The sequence below is a fragment of the Leuciscus leuciscus genome, assembly GCF_965113295.1.
Source record: "Leuciscus leuciscus genome assembly, chromosome: 7".
NCBI classification, from domain to species: domain Eukaryota; kingdom Metazoa; phylum Chordata; class Actinopteri; order Cypriniformes; family Leuciscidae; genus Leuciscus; species Leuciscus leuciscus.
The window spans coordinates 40,030,594-40,047,451 of record NC_138731.1 but is presented as its reverse complement, the minus strand read 5'-3'; the positions used below and the strand labels follow the sequence as shown (position 1 = coordinate 40,047,451).

Sequence of the window (16,858 nt, the reverse complement as noted above, 5' to 3'; positions counted from 1 at the left end):
GACAAGTATCCAAACACGTCTAAAACGAATAAAACAACCCAGCCTGGTCAGATTTGTGGTCAACTAAGACCGGCAAACCACCGTAGGCTAGTTTAAGGAATTTTTTCTCAGTAGATCTGGTTCTAACCAACATAACATGTACATTACATCGCTTGGGTGTAGGCCTTCAGTGCAATGCATACTGAATAGACCAAGCACTACCTCATGGAGATCAAAGATGGTGTCCTCCAGGTAAACACATCACTGGCCCAATAAATTTGGTAGCAAGATTCTGGAAGCCTGGATGCTCACTACGACATGCACACAAATGGAAGCAAGCGACTCACAAACAATGCCACAAACACCTCTTTCTCATGTTCTGCCGCTTTGCTGTCATGCATCTCCTCGTGGTCCTGGGACACCAGAGGTAAGCTGGTGTCATGAACGTGATTGTGGTTGTGACGGAAGCTGCCCAGGCTGTTGACAGAGTGATTCCGATGGAAAAGGCCCTCTTTCTCATCATTGGGGTGACTGGACAAGAGAAAGTAATTTGTGAAGTCTAGAGAGCAACTTTTCATGTGAGAATGTTAAAAGCATCCTGACGTTATAAAATCATTTTCTTGATTGTTTTTTTTTTTTTATCTGTAAACATTCTTAAAACAAGATAAATGTGAAACAGCATAATATAATATAATATAATATAATATAATATAATATAATATAATATAATATAATATAATATAATATAATATAATATAATATAATATAATATAATATAATATAATAATACCTTTCTTTCTTCTCAAGTACACTTGTCTCAAGTAAACTCTATTCTATAAACATCAGGCAATAAAGGGATAGCTCACACAAAAATGAAAATTCTCATTATTTATTCATCCTCATTGTGTGTGTTTTTTTGTGTTTTTTTTGCCATTTATCTTTATGAAACAAAAAACAGCATCCATGAAAATATAAGTCATATGGGTCATATGACAAGAGGGTGAATAAATGACAGTATTTCCACTTTCTTTTTGGGTGAAATATGTCTTTAATACTGGAAATGTTATGACTTCTTTAATCTGTCAAGCTACTCGAGTCCATTTGTTCTCCTCCGTGAGACAAATATCCCTGCTCTTGTGTTTATTTAGCTCCACGGGTACAGCAATTTCCTTGCTTATCAATGTCCAAAAAGGCAATTTTCCATCTTCGCTTGCAATATTTGCAAAGCAAACATAAAACCCAACATGTCAGGATACCAGAATCCAAACTGCAAAACCAAACCACATTCCCTGTTCGCTCGAAAAAACATGTGCCAAAGCAATCAGTAAAAAATGCTAAAGACAACAGAAAAGCAACATGCGGCTAGATGATATCAGGGAATATTTAAACAGAATTCCAACTCTAAAAAATTGACTGCAGAGGTAGTCCAATGAATTAATAAATGCCTTTATTATTTTGCACAAAAAGACTAATCTTGTTTTGCTCTTGGTGCTCTACGTGTACCGGAAAAAGTAAAGAGTTAGACTAAAGAGTGGCTGCCAGGCTTTGTTACACACGTCACCGTGACCGCGTCCAGCGGTTGACATCGGTACACTCATTAAGCTTAATTTGAGATCTTGTTACGCTCCAGCCAAACTGGTCACCGAAAGGTTCCCAAACACAAGGTGTGACATTGAATTGTGTTTGAAAACATTCCCAAAACTTAAGTAACTAATGATCTAACTTATAGAGCACCTTGATGTATTTTTTTCCACATTACAAAGAATTGTTTTGGCGACTAATTTGACACGTATTCTCATGGAAAGCTGCATCTGAGATGATGGGAAATGCTGTAGAGAGGTTTAATCGAGTTTTTGACTTCATCATGTGTTTGTGTGTGTTTGTTTTATAGCCTGGCAGAGTGAAATACACATCTCTGAGTAGTTCCAACTTCCCTTAACTGATATAAAAAGACAACAAGAAGAAGCAAGCACAACTGGTATTGAACTTTTGTGGCACTCACTTCAAGTTGCCAAAAGAGATTCCAATTAAAAGAGATGGCAACATTTGTTATCCTTAACATGTATTGGTAACAAATTAAAGTGATGTTTAGTTTTAGCCTAAGAACAGGAATAAATGATTAATCACAAAAACATTATTTTTTTAATCAAACATATGCAGTCGCCCCAAAAATTATTTGGTCATTCAAGCCACACCTAAAAAAGATATAAATGTCTTTGCATTATACACTAACGTTCAAAAGTTTGAGTTAAGGTTTTTGATTGTTTTTGAAAGACATTTAAATGTGGCTTGAGTGCCCAAAACTTTTTGGAGCCACTTCATGAATATCTTTTGTCATATTAATGCAAAGGGTTTAAAAAGGTACATCTTCAAACCATTAATGCAACCCACATTTCTGGTCATGCAATATTAATTCTGTTAGCAGTAGCACTCAGGTAGAGTACCATTCTGACCTCAGAGTGTGGTCCTGTGGCTGAGCAGAGCTTAACAAAGAAAACACACGGCACTTCACAATCCTTCAAGAAATGAGGCCTGTCTGAGCCATACTAAATACTGCATTTAAACAGCACTAACTTAAAGCTGCAGTCCGTATTTTTTCCTCTTTGTCGCCATCTCTGTTCGAAATCTGCAATTGCAGTTATTCGCGAAATTATCAACTTTACGTGGGTTGTGCCTCGGCACGGCACAGCGCGGATGAATCCAATGTTTTGAGGAAAATGTGTGGCTGTCAGTCGCCGCCGGTGTTGATACTGTCATTCGCAATCACAGATTCTACTTTTTGGAAGTATGACCATTGACCAACATAAGAATTTTCACCGGAAAATGTCATCTGAACATCCACTTTTGTTCTGACCAACTAAGGGGAAAAAAGCATTACAGTAAATCGCGCTGATTAAATCTAACGATCGCTTATCATATCACGTCAAACCGTGCAAATTATACTTTGTTCTCAAATTGTTAATGTTAACAACATCGGCATTGCGTGACTACATTTAATGTGTATTAGGGCTACCTGTAGTTCAGTTTCCATTTCTGTGTAGTCTAATTTCTAATTGTCATACCAACAAATTAATGTTCCTTAGATCTGGTTCTCTTTGAAAAACAAACACACCTATCTGTAATCCGATGCATGTTTAAAACTGGAATATAATAAAATTTTTACCTTTCAAAAGCCCTTCCGATATATATCCTTCTTTTCGCATGGGCCCGGTTGCAGTCTCTTTTTTTCTGTAGCCACTCCGAAGTCCGAAATCTTTTGCATTTTACAACGGATGAATCTCCAGTTGTCACTGGTGATTGTCGTTTGAACCTTTCTGGACCCGCCATCAAATTGATAAGTTTAATTATATCAAGTGCTGTGAGAAAAGGCTATAAATCTCCACCTCCAACATCCTCACACTCATAGCCTACTAGCCGAGACTCCTTCTTTATGTGTACAGATGTGACGTAATGACGCAAAGACATGCTCGAATTTCCTGCTGAAATACACCAGTACCACTGGAATTAAAAACATTATTACAAGCTTACCATTTTGAATCGAGCTGAGGCAAGCAGATAATCTTGAACACTGGCTGGTTATCTACTTGCTCAAAAATTTATTTGGGATAATTTTTAATCCAAAAAAGTTACGGACTGCAGCTTTAAAATAGTCCAGAAGTAAGGTAAGCAAGGTAACAAAAACACAGGGAATGGGTTACTAGAATAATTCACCCAAAATCGAAAACTGTCATTCTCCAATACAGCTGTATTGTTTTTGAAAATGATGAATGTGTGAGCTAAAAAGTGCATGATGATTTATATGGCCAATCTCCCAAAAAAGCACCTTAAAAGCATCATACAAAAAGTCTGTTACTTGTGTGTTATACTTCCAAGTCTTCTGAAATCATATGAAACCATAATTAAAGGATATTTGTTCACTTCATAATTAAAATCTCCTGATAATTTACTCACCCTCATGTCATCCAAGATGTTTATGTCTTTCTTTCTTCAGTCGAAAAGAAATTAAGGTTTTTGAGGAAAAAACATTCCAAGATTTTTCTCCATATAGTGGACATCAATTGCAACCAATGGGTTGAAGGTCCAAACTGCATTTTCAATGTAGCTTCAAAGGGTTCTACACGATCCCAGCCGATGAATAAGGGATCTAGAGAAACGATCAGCCATTTTCTAAAAAATATTAAAATGTATATACTTACACAAATGCTCGTCTTTGAGTAGCTCTGCGATGCGCCACACATTACGTAATCACGTTGGAAAGGTCACGCATGACGTAGGCAGAAGTACCGCGGTATGGCAACACCCACGTCACGATTGACCTTTCCAACGTGATTACGTAAAGTGTGGTGCATTATTTTTTTTAAATGAGCGATCGTTTCGCTAGATTAAGACCATTATTCATTGGCTGGGATTGTGTAGAGCCCTTTGAAGCTGCACTGAAACTGCAATTTGGACCTTCAACCCATTGATAACCGTTGAAGTCCAATAAATTTTTTCCTCAAAGAAAGACATAAAGATTGTGGATGACATGGGGGTGAGTAAATTATCAGGAAATTTTAATTCTGAAGTGAACTAATCCTTTAAAACTGAAGTTTTTAATCTCTTTCGCACTAGGGTTGAAACTGAAACCATGAAAAATACATTTCTGTTACTTAAAATAAAATAAATGTCGACTGAAATAAATAAAATATAAAAAGCATTTAAAAAAAAAAAATTCTCAATTATACTAAAATAACACTGTTTCACGCTCATTTTTAATAAAATAAAAAAGTAGATGCAATTGTGGCGTGGCAAGTGCCGGAAAACGTAGACAGCATATTAGATTTGAGAGATATGGGATATACTGTAGCTATGGACATTTAAAATAAGTCATTTGGAGTGGTTTTATAGATTTTTGGGGGGGCTTAAATCACTTTTGCTGCAACAAAGGAAAGACAACAAATATTTCAATGTTGAAATGAGATGAGGATGAGTAAACAATCTATTCCTTTAAACACTCTTTGATGTAATCAATGTCTGATGTCTCTGCAGCTGCAATAGCAAAACCCCATTAAAAACTCTATTGGCCATCGGCCTGGCGCACTGTCATACGAAGTATATTTGTTGTGTAATCACGCCTCTTAATTTAGCAGGAAACCAATAGAGGCAGCTCTGACAAAGGACATTGGCATCAAGGCCCACCGCAGAGAAGATCAATATGAGCTTTGTTTGGAGTAATGATGTCTGACCTCCACTCACCTGTGTTTGAGCAGAAGCGCTCGCAGCACGTTGGCTCGGTCTTCGGCTCTGATCTGGTCCGAGATGATCATGGTTTCCACCAGCAAGTGGGCGATGCCAGGCAGTGTGGTTTGATCCAGATCTAGCATTATGGCACCTGGGTAACAAAACACAGAGTTTGTAACATCGCTACATTTATAATACACCTCTGTCAGCTTATATAATGAAATAATGTAAAATTGTGGGATCATTCTAAAGACTAAAGACATATTCTCACTTCTAATGCCACGATTCAAATAATCTCTAATGTGGAAAAATCTCATTCTGTATGTTTTTTTATAATACAATGGGATATTATAAAACAACACCAATACACACACACACACACACACACACACACACACACACACACACACACACACACACACACACATACATATATATATGCAAATGTTCAAAGTAGCTTGTATTTGTAAAGTATTTAATACACTGGATTATCCAAAAATAGCACTGCACCACATTTCAATCAAATGGTCAGCATAAACAAATATATCACGACGTATACTGTTACTGTGATATTAAATTTCTCATATTCTGATCACACCGCCTAACTCTACATAACCACAGTATTTTTAGTTGTTTTTGCAAACCCTCATGTCCGTTCATCACTGCCGTCCATTAAAGATGTTTTGTGTCAGGGTTGTCATGTTGGTTCCAAAACCACAAGAACTGAAACTTACCAAAACCTTCTCATTGATAGACATGTGTTTGGATTTGTAGTTTGGAGTCCTGCTTTTTCAAAGGCATTTTTCAAAACTAAAGAACTGTTTACCTTGAATGGAAAATTATCAGTTTTTCATGGTCAAAAAGTGGATATGCCCAAGAGGGTTTAATCCATTTATATCATTTAAGTATCCATTTAAATTCTGTCAGTCACACGGTTTGTCAACTAGAAACAGCGCATGGATGTTAGGATTGGACCAGGATAGTGGGGTTGAGTGGGCTGGCAGAGCGTTCGACTCTTACCATGTGTGATGGTCCTGCGGAGCTCCAGCAGGCTACGGAAGGACAGCGAGGCCACATGCGGTTTGCCCCAGCGATCCGTCTCCTCCTCCACGTCTTCCTCAAACTTGATCCAACGTGCCGTCTCTTTCCAGCGCATCTCCTGGTTCTTATCCACTATCAGCTCGTTGAGCTCCACAAACACCTATGGTGATCACAATGTCAAAGACACGTCATAAAGAACTTTTAAAGAAGTTGCTTCAAGGCAATTCCCAGGGAAACTCATAGGAAACAGGCAAACAAGTACACCTCTAGCTGGAAGGGGAGCAAAACTTGTATTTGACCCTGGACAACAAAACCAGTCACATGGGTCAATTTTTTTAAATTGAGATTTATTGAGAAGCTGAATAAATAAGCTTTCCATTGATATATGGTTTGTTATGATAGGACAATATTTGGTCGAGATACAACTATTGAAAATCTGGAATCTGAGGCTGCAACAAAATAAAACATTTGAGAAAATTGCCTTTAAAGTTGTCCATTTATGTTCGCAATTGTGCTGCATTCACTCACAAAAATAAATGTTTTATATATTTACGGTAGGAAATTTACAAAATATCTTCATGGAACATGATCTTTACTTAATATCCTAATGATTTTTGGCATAAAAGAAAAATGTATCATTTTTACCCATACAATGTATTGTTGGCTATTGCCACAAATATACCCGTGCGACTTATGACTGGTTCTGTGATCCAGGGACACATATATGACAGCAATATCATAAATCTTCTTTTGTTTTAGTGTTTTTTATTCAAGAGTAAAAGCACAGGTAACGGATCTATCAAAGATAAATGAAAACCTTTAAACACAGACCGACTATGAGCTTAATCACAGTTTCATAACCAAATTCTCAGTGCTAAGAGCAATGCTACCAACGATCCTAAAAAGATATCAACCAATTAGAGAAGTTGTTGTTACATGATCTTTCACACTGAATGAAGCATTGCAAATGATGCAATCGAATCATTCTACCAATACACTCAAACTACTTACATATCTGTATATATTGAACCTTACAAATACATTCAGCAACATTTGGTATATTATGCTTATGACTTTAGATAAATCAGTGTTAGTATTGTTAGCTAAAACTAACTATTAAAAATCATGTTTGTTCACTGAAATAAAGCTGAAATAAAATATAAATATTAGAAAACATAGATCAAAAACATAACTTAATAAACATGATGAAAATTTGAAATGTCACTGTGGCAAATAACAGAATTAAAATTTGAAATTGAAATTGTAGTATTACTACATTTTTAAAACTAAAACTGAAATAAAGATGAACTAAAGCTAAAAAAAAGAAAAAAAGTTAAATCCAAAAACTAATAAAAAAATTACAAAAGTACATAACTACTAAAATTAATGAAATACTAAAACGAAACCTGAAAAAAAAATGAAAGCTAATTCAAAATGTAGTACTATAATAGAATATACAGTATATAATAGTAAAATAAGACTATAAGAAGTAAAAATAAGAAGTAAATGACTATAAGTAAATTATTTTAGATTGTCCTGTAAATTCAGATTCGATTGGTATTTGCAAAGATATTAATAGTTTATTTCCTTTAAAAAACAGTCTTTTTTTTCTTTTCTTTTTTCTTTTTTTCTTTTTTTTTGATTTCCAAATAGATTTTTCTTTGAATCAATGCAAGGTAATGTTGATTCATCTCTGATGATTCCTTTGGCTGAAGAACAATTTACTGAATAAACTGTTAAAATGGCTAAAAAGTAAAGGAAAAAGCAAAAATGCTTCTGGAACTGAGGTGCTTAAAAAATTTGAATTCACTGTTGCGTTCTATGGAGGACTTATGAATGTGTAGATGAATCCTGTACTCCAGCGAGACAAATGATTCTCCTCCACTGGTAGATTCAGAGCTCATAGATCAGCAGAAAAAGCCACATGAATAGCACATACTCCACTGTTGATTGACTAAGTGCCTTATGTAATTAATCCAACTGATTTAGAGACACAGATCTCGCTCGTTTAGTGAATCCCACAGGATGAAACGGATCAATAGGTATCAGCAGACTAGAGGAAATATCTCTGAATCAAGGGTCTCTCCTGCTCCTCTAGATTGATTATCTCTATTAACACCTCCTCTTTATCAGTATCAGTGTCAGTCTAGGGAAAATGGAGGCTTTACTTTGAGCTACCTCTTGAGGAACAACACTGAAATTCAGATCTCAAAATCAATACGCATTTTTGGCTAGTTTTTCAATGTTTACTATATTGTGAGAGCCTGTCATGCTATTATTTTATTTTTTGTCCGCGCTGTTCTATTATTGATCAATCTGCTCATAAACGAAACCTAAACTGTCACTTTGCATTTTAGTTAGTTTTTGTCTAAGAATAAGTTATAATGTGGAGCAAACTGTCTGGATGAACGAAACTAGGTTTCATTTTTCTTTTCTCCATGCGGTCAGGAAGCTCAGCTCTCACCTCATGAGTTTTCTTGTCCATCCTCTTTCTCCTCTTCAGACTGGACAGAGGAGGTGAGCTATTGTTGGATCGTGGTATTTGACATCGTGATGATTTCTTGACGAGGTGACGTCTAACCCCAGGATTGTCCTCGAAACGGTGACCTTAAAGTGAATGAAAAGGGAAGAGGTTAGGCAAATAAAATAAATGAAACTGTCAGTTTTGTAAAGGCAGATGCAGAAAAAAAAAGTGAACCAACAATAAACTAACAGTCTGCTTTAACAAATAACACACCAAAAAAAAAAATATATACATCTTCATGTCTTTATTGAACACACTGTGTAAACATTCATAGCAGTGGAGTCAAATTAGTGGAGTCCAAACAACGGGCCTGTCCCAATACCCACCCTTGAGAGCCATTGGAAATAAGAGCACAAGACTGTCCCAGGTCTGATAAATGTCAACGTTTTGACTTTGGAACGGTATTTGAGGTTAAGTGTATCCCAGGAACTCATGTGTCCAGGAGAACTTTCCATTGCGAGTTAAATTAATTAAATATTACATGTAATTTGGTAGTAAATGTAAAGTGTTGCATGTTGTATTGGTGCAGAGCATGTTTATTGTTATCACTTATTTGGAAGCATCACACTAACAAAATTGTTTCGTCTCTTAAATTGGGAAAACTGTACAGACATGTAGGAGTTTATTTTAAAGTGCATAGTTTTAAAAATCAAAATATGTAAAAAATTATGACCTGTAAAAACTTAACATTTTTTCAACACTATACCATGGTTTCATAAACAAGGTTTAAGATAGTCTGAGATTAAAATGCATTATTGAACTGTTTTAACTGAAAGCAACTTGCATTGATATATCTTAAAATATGTCAGTGTCATTGTTTTGTCTCAAGATGCACACCAGTAATGTTTGTTTCTAAGGCACGTTTATAAAAGCCACTTAAATGCCCCCAATTGAACTAAGGCTTAATCCTGGCTTAATCTAAGCCCTGTCTGTGAAACCGGGCCTATATGTTGTAAGTGTGTTCCATCAGGTAATTAAATGTTCTACCCACTTTAACACTTAGGCCAAATACCGAAAGAATGTCATGTAAGTGGTCAAGACTGCAAATGTTGGTATTGGGACAAGCCAAGAATAGCCATACTGGAGGTGTTGATCAGAGCTGTACTGCCCTATAACAAACACTCACAGATTTAGATTTTTTTTCTATTTGCATCAAGCATTGCCTGATCCATTTCTTGAAAAGGAGATCTCAGAAAACATAACATTGAGAATCGTTGACTTGCATAAAGCTGAAAAGGGTTAAAAACACCCACAAGCCTTGATAGTCATGTCCATGGCAAAACAAATTGTCTATATGACCAATTTATACAAAAGTACATGATAAATCCAAGGGTTCAAGTAGCTTTTACTCAACTGTAGCAATGAAATTACATACATTTGTGTGATTGAGAGTAAAAACGGGCCTAGAAAAACAAGAGAATCCCAGGCCTTCTCAGCTGAGTGCAACTAAGAGGCGTACTTTGGATGCTAGGCCTTTCCAAAAAAATTGCTGTGATTTAATATTGTATCATTTTAGCCCACAAACCGAGGTTTTTATTGAATTTGGGATAATTGAAGGGGTGTATTATGAGAAACCCTCTCTCTCCAGCTGTTCCGAGTGCCAAGTAAAAGGCCAGGGCTCTCCAAGGGTTGAGGCCTGCCAGGACGCCCAAGGCCTCAGCTGGTTTGTGTTGTCCTAGTAGCCCGGGGATGTTCATTAAACAAAGTACATTTTTTACCCTTTCTCTCCTAGCCTCGCACATGACTCTAACCCCCGCACCCCCCTTTAAAAACAAAAACAAAAAAGTCCACACACTGGTGATGGGCCTTTACCCAGGGGTAGAGTAACAATAAGGTGGCCGTGCCTTTTGGCTGTACTCTGGTTGTGCTTTTCATGGCAGCAGAGCAAAAATCCTAGAGGAGACCAAAACAGCCAAGTTTTCATCAAAACACCACAGGACGAAACCAACTCAGGCCGCAAATGTGTGTTTGACGCACAAAAGTGCTGATTTGAAATCTCAGTTCAAACATTTGAACTGTCCTCCCTTATTTTGTTAGCATTACCCAGAGCCATAGAGAGAGAGAGTTGTGACACTCCCATAGACCTCCGTTGTAAATAATGGCGGCGCTTTTAACCGCCTACTTCCGGGATATGAAGATCGGAATAGTTCCAAACACTGTCATTTGGGCGTTGGACACCATTCACTTACATTGCTGCGCGTCGAGTTGTTCCAGAGTTAAGTTGCCGAAATATCGACCTCTTTTGAATTGTCAACTGTCTATATTGTATCAGAGGCCCTTTGCGATGCTTATACTGGTCTTCATTTGTACATGCACAGCGTAATTATTTATATTTTATGTTGGTTGTTTCAACCAATTTTCAAGCACTGCCTGCTAGCTAACGTCAGTTAGCTAGCGCGACTTCGTCAGCTAAGAGTTCGGTAATGAATCGCTACCACCTTTATAGCAACTTTTATTTAATTTAATTTTTTGGGATATACTAACTTTTCATTATGTTATTATTGTCTTGAGTGAAGCGGCTTGTGAGAACAATGCTGGACCTTTAGGATTGTTATGGCCATCACCAGTCCTGTCTGTTTCATGGATCACCTGCCCCTGGTTTTTGTTTTTCTTGTTCACACACACAAGCACACATTTTTGTTGTCTGTCATTGTTTAATAAAAAATATTTTATTTGAAAACCTTCATTTGTATCAGCCATGCTTAAATTCGTTTTTAATCTGTTATAGTTTTGATAATGTGTATGGCCTTAATCTTAAAATAATATTCTTAGTCTTAACATGATCATGTTTCACGTTGTGGTCCTGGGGGTGGCCACTTTCATCAGAAGAAGTGAGCTAGCTTCTAAGCGAATTCTGAACGGACCGCCACGGCAGACCTCTTTGCGTGATCACGAAGGTAGGCTAATGGCTGAATCAAAATTTATAAGCAAAATCACGGGAATCAATAGCCTAATACAGCCCAGTTGTGCTAAAATAAATATCATGAGACGTCCATCATCAGATGAATGATATGGAAAAGTTAAGTTAGAGCCGCTAAAGCCAGTGCTACTACCCATGCGAACATGAACACTAAGCTTTTCCCTCCAAAAATATAGCTTAAAACTTATCTCCAAATGCAAAACTGACATTAACAAAATGCAATAATGCAATAACAGCTGAAAAAGTACTTGGGTGTGTGTTTTATTTTATATTTACCGTTCAATAATGCAATCGCTGCTGTCTGTCCCATAGAAGAACATGACAGCCAGCGTACGTTTTGGAACTATTGGGGCTTACATGAACCACGTGACAGCCATAGCGGCGACATCAAAGAGTGTCGCAACTCTCTCTCTCTATGGCTCTGGCATTACCTATTTACCACCTTCAAACACACTCTCGAAATGGTTCAATGGCACAGGCACAAGATCTATTAAAAAATGCATTTAAAATGCATTTCATGCAGGCAATAAATTGAATACACCTCTGAAACTCTAGAAGAAAACTCAAAATAAATGTATAAAATATTATTAAATGTTATCAAAATTAATGTATGTTATAATACATAATTATAATGTAATACAATATCCTTAATATTTGAAAAACTATCCAACGAATAAAACACACACACACACACACACACACACACACACACACACACACACACACACACACACGTTGGGTTTCTTTCCATAGACATAATTATTTTTATACTGTATAAACTGTATATTCTATCCCCTAAACCCATCACAGAAAACTTTTTTAAAAAAATAATTTTTAAAAAACATCACTTAGTATGATTTTTTAGCTGTTTTCCTCATGAGGACCAACAAAATGCCTCACAAGGACAAGGATACTATAGTACTTAATGGTTATACCGGTTGAGATTTTGTGACTTTTTTGTGTGTTTTTGTTGCAAAAAAAAACTAAACAAAAAACACATTAAACTAGCATAATTACAATTTCTAAGAACTTGTCTCATTTAAACTAGGTGATTTTGTTAAATATTTGCCATTTGCCATTGACCAAAATGCAGGCAAATTGCAGTTATTAAAGTTTTATGACACAGAGTTGTGTGTATTATTGAAAAGAAACAGCGAGACAGAGAGATAAGATGGATATTTTCACACAGACATTTTCCCGAGGGACTGCAGAGAATCACAGACAGGGAAAGGCCTTGAGGGCATCGCACTAGTAAACAGTCTACACAAAGACAAAAGCAAAAGCCTGAGGGTTTTACTTTTTATCAAAATACAAGGCAGTGAAAAGCAGTGTTTGAACTCTGATTGATAACTGGAATGTTTCAGACCCATCACTTTTTATATAAGGAACAGTAACATTTGTTATTATTTACTCAGGTTGTTACAAACCAGTATGACTGACTTTCTTCCAAAAAAAAGAGAATGGATAATGCACTGGTTGCTTTTTCCATGCAATTATTGTGAGTGTGTGTGTGTGTGGGGGTGGGGGGGGGTGGGGGGTGTGGGGGGGGGGGGGGGGGGGGGGGGAGCATTCAAGCTTGAAAAACAAACACAAGACATAAACTTAATTTGGATTGTTTTTAACTATGTTGAGTCTAAAAGATGAAAGTTAGTCAGTATTAGCTTCTTGATTATTGATTTGGCTTATGGCTGATATAAGAAAGATGACAGATTCATTTGCAAATTTAACAGAGACATCTTCTGTTGGTGGAACATCAGATTCATCGAACAATCACTGTTCAGTGCCTATACATGCCGGAAAGACAAGAGCATTCACAATTCAGTATCCAAATAGATGTAAGAACGAAGACCAATCATAATTCAGTATGAATATACAGTAATAATGACACTTGTGTCAATCAGTGTACACTTTGGTAAGAATTTTTTAATGTTTTTGGAAATATGTTTCATCTGCTCTCCAAGGCTGCATTTATTTGGTCAAAAATACAGTAAAGTATTATTGTGAAATATTAAGATAACTTAAAGTAAGTACCATGACTCCAGTCTTCAGTGTCACATGATCCTTCAGAAATCATTCTACGATGCTGATTTGGTGCTCAAGAAACATTACAGTTGGACTGCTTAATATTTTTGTGGAAGTAGTGAAACACATTTTTCAGGATTCTTTTATTAATAGAAAGTTGAAGAGAACAGCATTTAGTTGAAACAGAATCTTCTTGGAACAATGTTAAAAACTTTAATGTCACTTCTGATCTATTTAATACATCCTTGCTGAATAAACCTAATAATTGAGTAACTGCCCCAAACTTTTGAGCGGTACTGTAGGTCAAAAAAGGTTCAGTCTGAATAAATTACAGACGAACAAACCTCTAACCATAATGCATGAGGAATATCAATAGAAATCACTATACTTTATGTCTGAATCAAGTTACTGCGTAATATGACTCTGCCCTGAGATGATTTGTGCATGTGGAGGCTTGGCTGCACATGTACTATATGTGTCAACAGGAGTGGATATGGAACTTCATAAGCCATCCACTCAAACATGCCACATCACACCGGAGGCCATAATGTTTCATGTCAGCAAATTGTTTGCATGGACTCAGCTTGACATTCATTATCTTGTATTTCCCTACACGGTCAATAAAACAACTCAGTTCGAAATCCCCAGCAATCAATTTCCAATGTGAGCAAGATCTATAGAGAGTGGAGTGCATTTTTACAATGTCACAACCGCAGTCATGTGAACGGAAAATCCTATCGGATTTAATCAAGAGCTCTCTGTTACACATTCAAGTGCAAATGCGTACTTCAAGGCTTTTTGCCATTCATTAACCTAAACTACAATTGTCAAAGACAATGGCAAAATTCTGTCAAAAAATGATGTAAGTGTGAAGCAAAGTGGAGGTCGCTGTGACATTTGCAAAAACTAAGGTGGCTGGAAAATATTACCCTTCATCACGCTTCCAACTTTTTCACAGTAAGCACACTTACGGATCGGTTCGACTGGGGAGCCAAGGTGTGAGTGGATGGACTCCAGAAGGTCATAATCATCAAAATCCAGCACAAACTCCTCAAAGTCCTCAAAGCCGACCAATGCAAAGTTTCCCAGAGGGTTTTCCTGATCCATACAATGCCCCTTTCCAGCATCTGCATCAGGGCATTCCTCCCCTGAGCCGCCACTGCCGTCCTTCTCCTTCTCCACGTCTGTCATCTCCAAACCTGGTGTCTCCGGATCATCCAGGATGCCACCCTCTTCCGCGATGCTATTTTGTACCTTCTACAAAGTAGAACTCAAAAAACTCTGTCTAATCCCGAGTATATCCTGGATGCACAAATTTCTAGAACTATGGAATGACCAGAAATGTGGTTTGCGATAAAATTTTGTCCAAGTTAAAGAAGAAAAGAAGGAAAAAGGATAATCTCTCAGCTAGGCCCTCATTCCAAAGAGAGTTTGTAAGATCCACCTGGCTGCCTGATGAGAAAATGGTGTCTGGCCTCAGGGTTTCCAAGCAGTAGTTCTGCGAGACGTGTCCGCATGTACGCAAGCGAACAGCAGGGATCACTGGAATTGGCTGATGATCCAGAGGAAATGTTGATACAACTGAACTACTTTTGAGGACTCGCACTAATCTATTGGCTGCCTCTGTGCTTTCCATGACGTTGTCGATTGATCCCGCGGCTGCATGAGGGACAGAGATGCGGTCCTCCGTGCGGATTGTCCCCCATCAGGTACAGAGCGTGTTACAGCACCCTATCAGAAAGCAGAGGTGAAAACCTCCATGCGAAGCAACATCGGTGCGGATGAAGTGCACAACATGGTGCCACACATTACACAGCACTGTCTCCACATGACCGATCTCCATGGAAACCATGGCTGCTTCTAGAGCTCAACCCTGTCTCGTTTTCAAGCGGTTACCTGCACAAGGATAAGCCAATCACAGTTCAGATGCGTTCGATAGCCTATAGCTGGACATTTTCTACATTTGTATGCATATCAGAGGGACATTTTATTGCTCAGAGGTTTCTCTTTCATAGCTCATCATGAGATATAAGGGAGATCTCAGTTATGTTTAATTTAGATATGAACTTTCTAATTTTAATTCTTTAGAATAAACAAATGTAGACTCTAATATGTTTATTATTTAGACAAGATAAAAGAGAGCTTGGGAGAATTTAATGAGAAATATATATATATATATATATATATATATTATTCTCAGGAGAATGCAAGAAACTTAAGAAAAAGTTTCAATTTGCTCTCCATTTAAATCCTTTTTACAAAATAGATTATATTGTATTTCATGTTCACTGTAATTGCTGAGTAGGAAAAAACAATGGGATATTGAAAATTTTTTTTTTGAGGTTATTAAAAAAAAATGTATATAGTCAAGTCAAGTCAAGTCAAGTTTATTTGTATAGCGCTTTTCACAATACAGATTGTATCAAAGCAGCTTCACAGTATTAAATTAAAATAATACAACAAAGTTTGTTTCAAGAGGAATTTATTGATTGATAAAATTAGATTAAATATCCCCAAAATATCCCCAACTGAGCAAGCCAAAGGCAACAGTGGCAAGGAACCGAAAAACTCCATCAAGTGACCTAATGGTGTCCTAAAACTCCATCAGGTGACCTATATATATAAGCGCACTATAATCACATTGTTGTGAGATACAATTGGAATAGTGAGACAATATTTGTGGTTATTCAATGAACTTAAATATATAGAATATATATTCCAAAAAAATCTAAATAAAATAAAATAATAAAATAAAATCTCCCTGTAATTGTACTGTAATCACATTGCTGTAGGAGAAACAACTGAGAAAATATGCCATTTGAGATTATTCAACAAGCAATTGCAAACTATTCGAAAAAATAAAAAACAAACAATGGGGTCATTCAAAAAATAAGTAAGAAAATCAATTATGTGGTTTACACAAGTGAGCATTCGGACATTTATGGTATCTAAATGCCCTATAAAGGTGTCACACATATGAAAACAGTGGCATGGAGCGGGACAGACTTAGACATGAGCCGTTTATAGCAAGCTAGTGTGATGCAAGGCTTAAATTCAATGGCCTGTTCCAGTGTGGCGGCCTCATTTGTAATTTGCTGCGGTAGAGCAGTCAATGCTTCCTCTTTTCTAAAAGCAGGAAAGGCTGCGGGCGG

At 36.9% G+C, this 16,858-nt stretch overlaps 1 protein-coding gene across 4 annotated transcripts in view; it reads right to left on the bottom strand.

Moving 5' to 3' along the window:
• Nucleotides 1-16,858, bottom strand: part of slc4a3 (solute carrier family 4 member 3) — an 81,204-nt gene that overhangs the window by 11,305 nt on the left and 53,041 nt on the right. For 3 of the 4 annotated variants that reach the window (XM_082174614.1, XM_082174615.1, XM_082174617.1), the window contains 4 exons: nucleotides 8,705-8,847; nucleotides 6,220-6,400; nucleotides 5,215-5,350; nucleotides 327-510 (listed from right to left, as the gene is read on the bottom strand). In XM_082174614.1, coding sequence (XP_082030740.1) covers nucleotides 327-510; nucleotides 5,215-5,350; nucleotides 6,220-6,400; nucleotides 8,705-8,847 — 644 coding nt within the window. The remainder of the gene's footprint in view (nucleotides 1-326; nucleotides 511-5,214; nucleotides 5,351-6,219; nucleotides 6,401-8,704; nucleotides 8,848-16,858) is intronic. The other variant, XM_082174616.1, reaches the window with a different exon arrangement.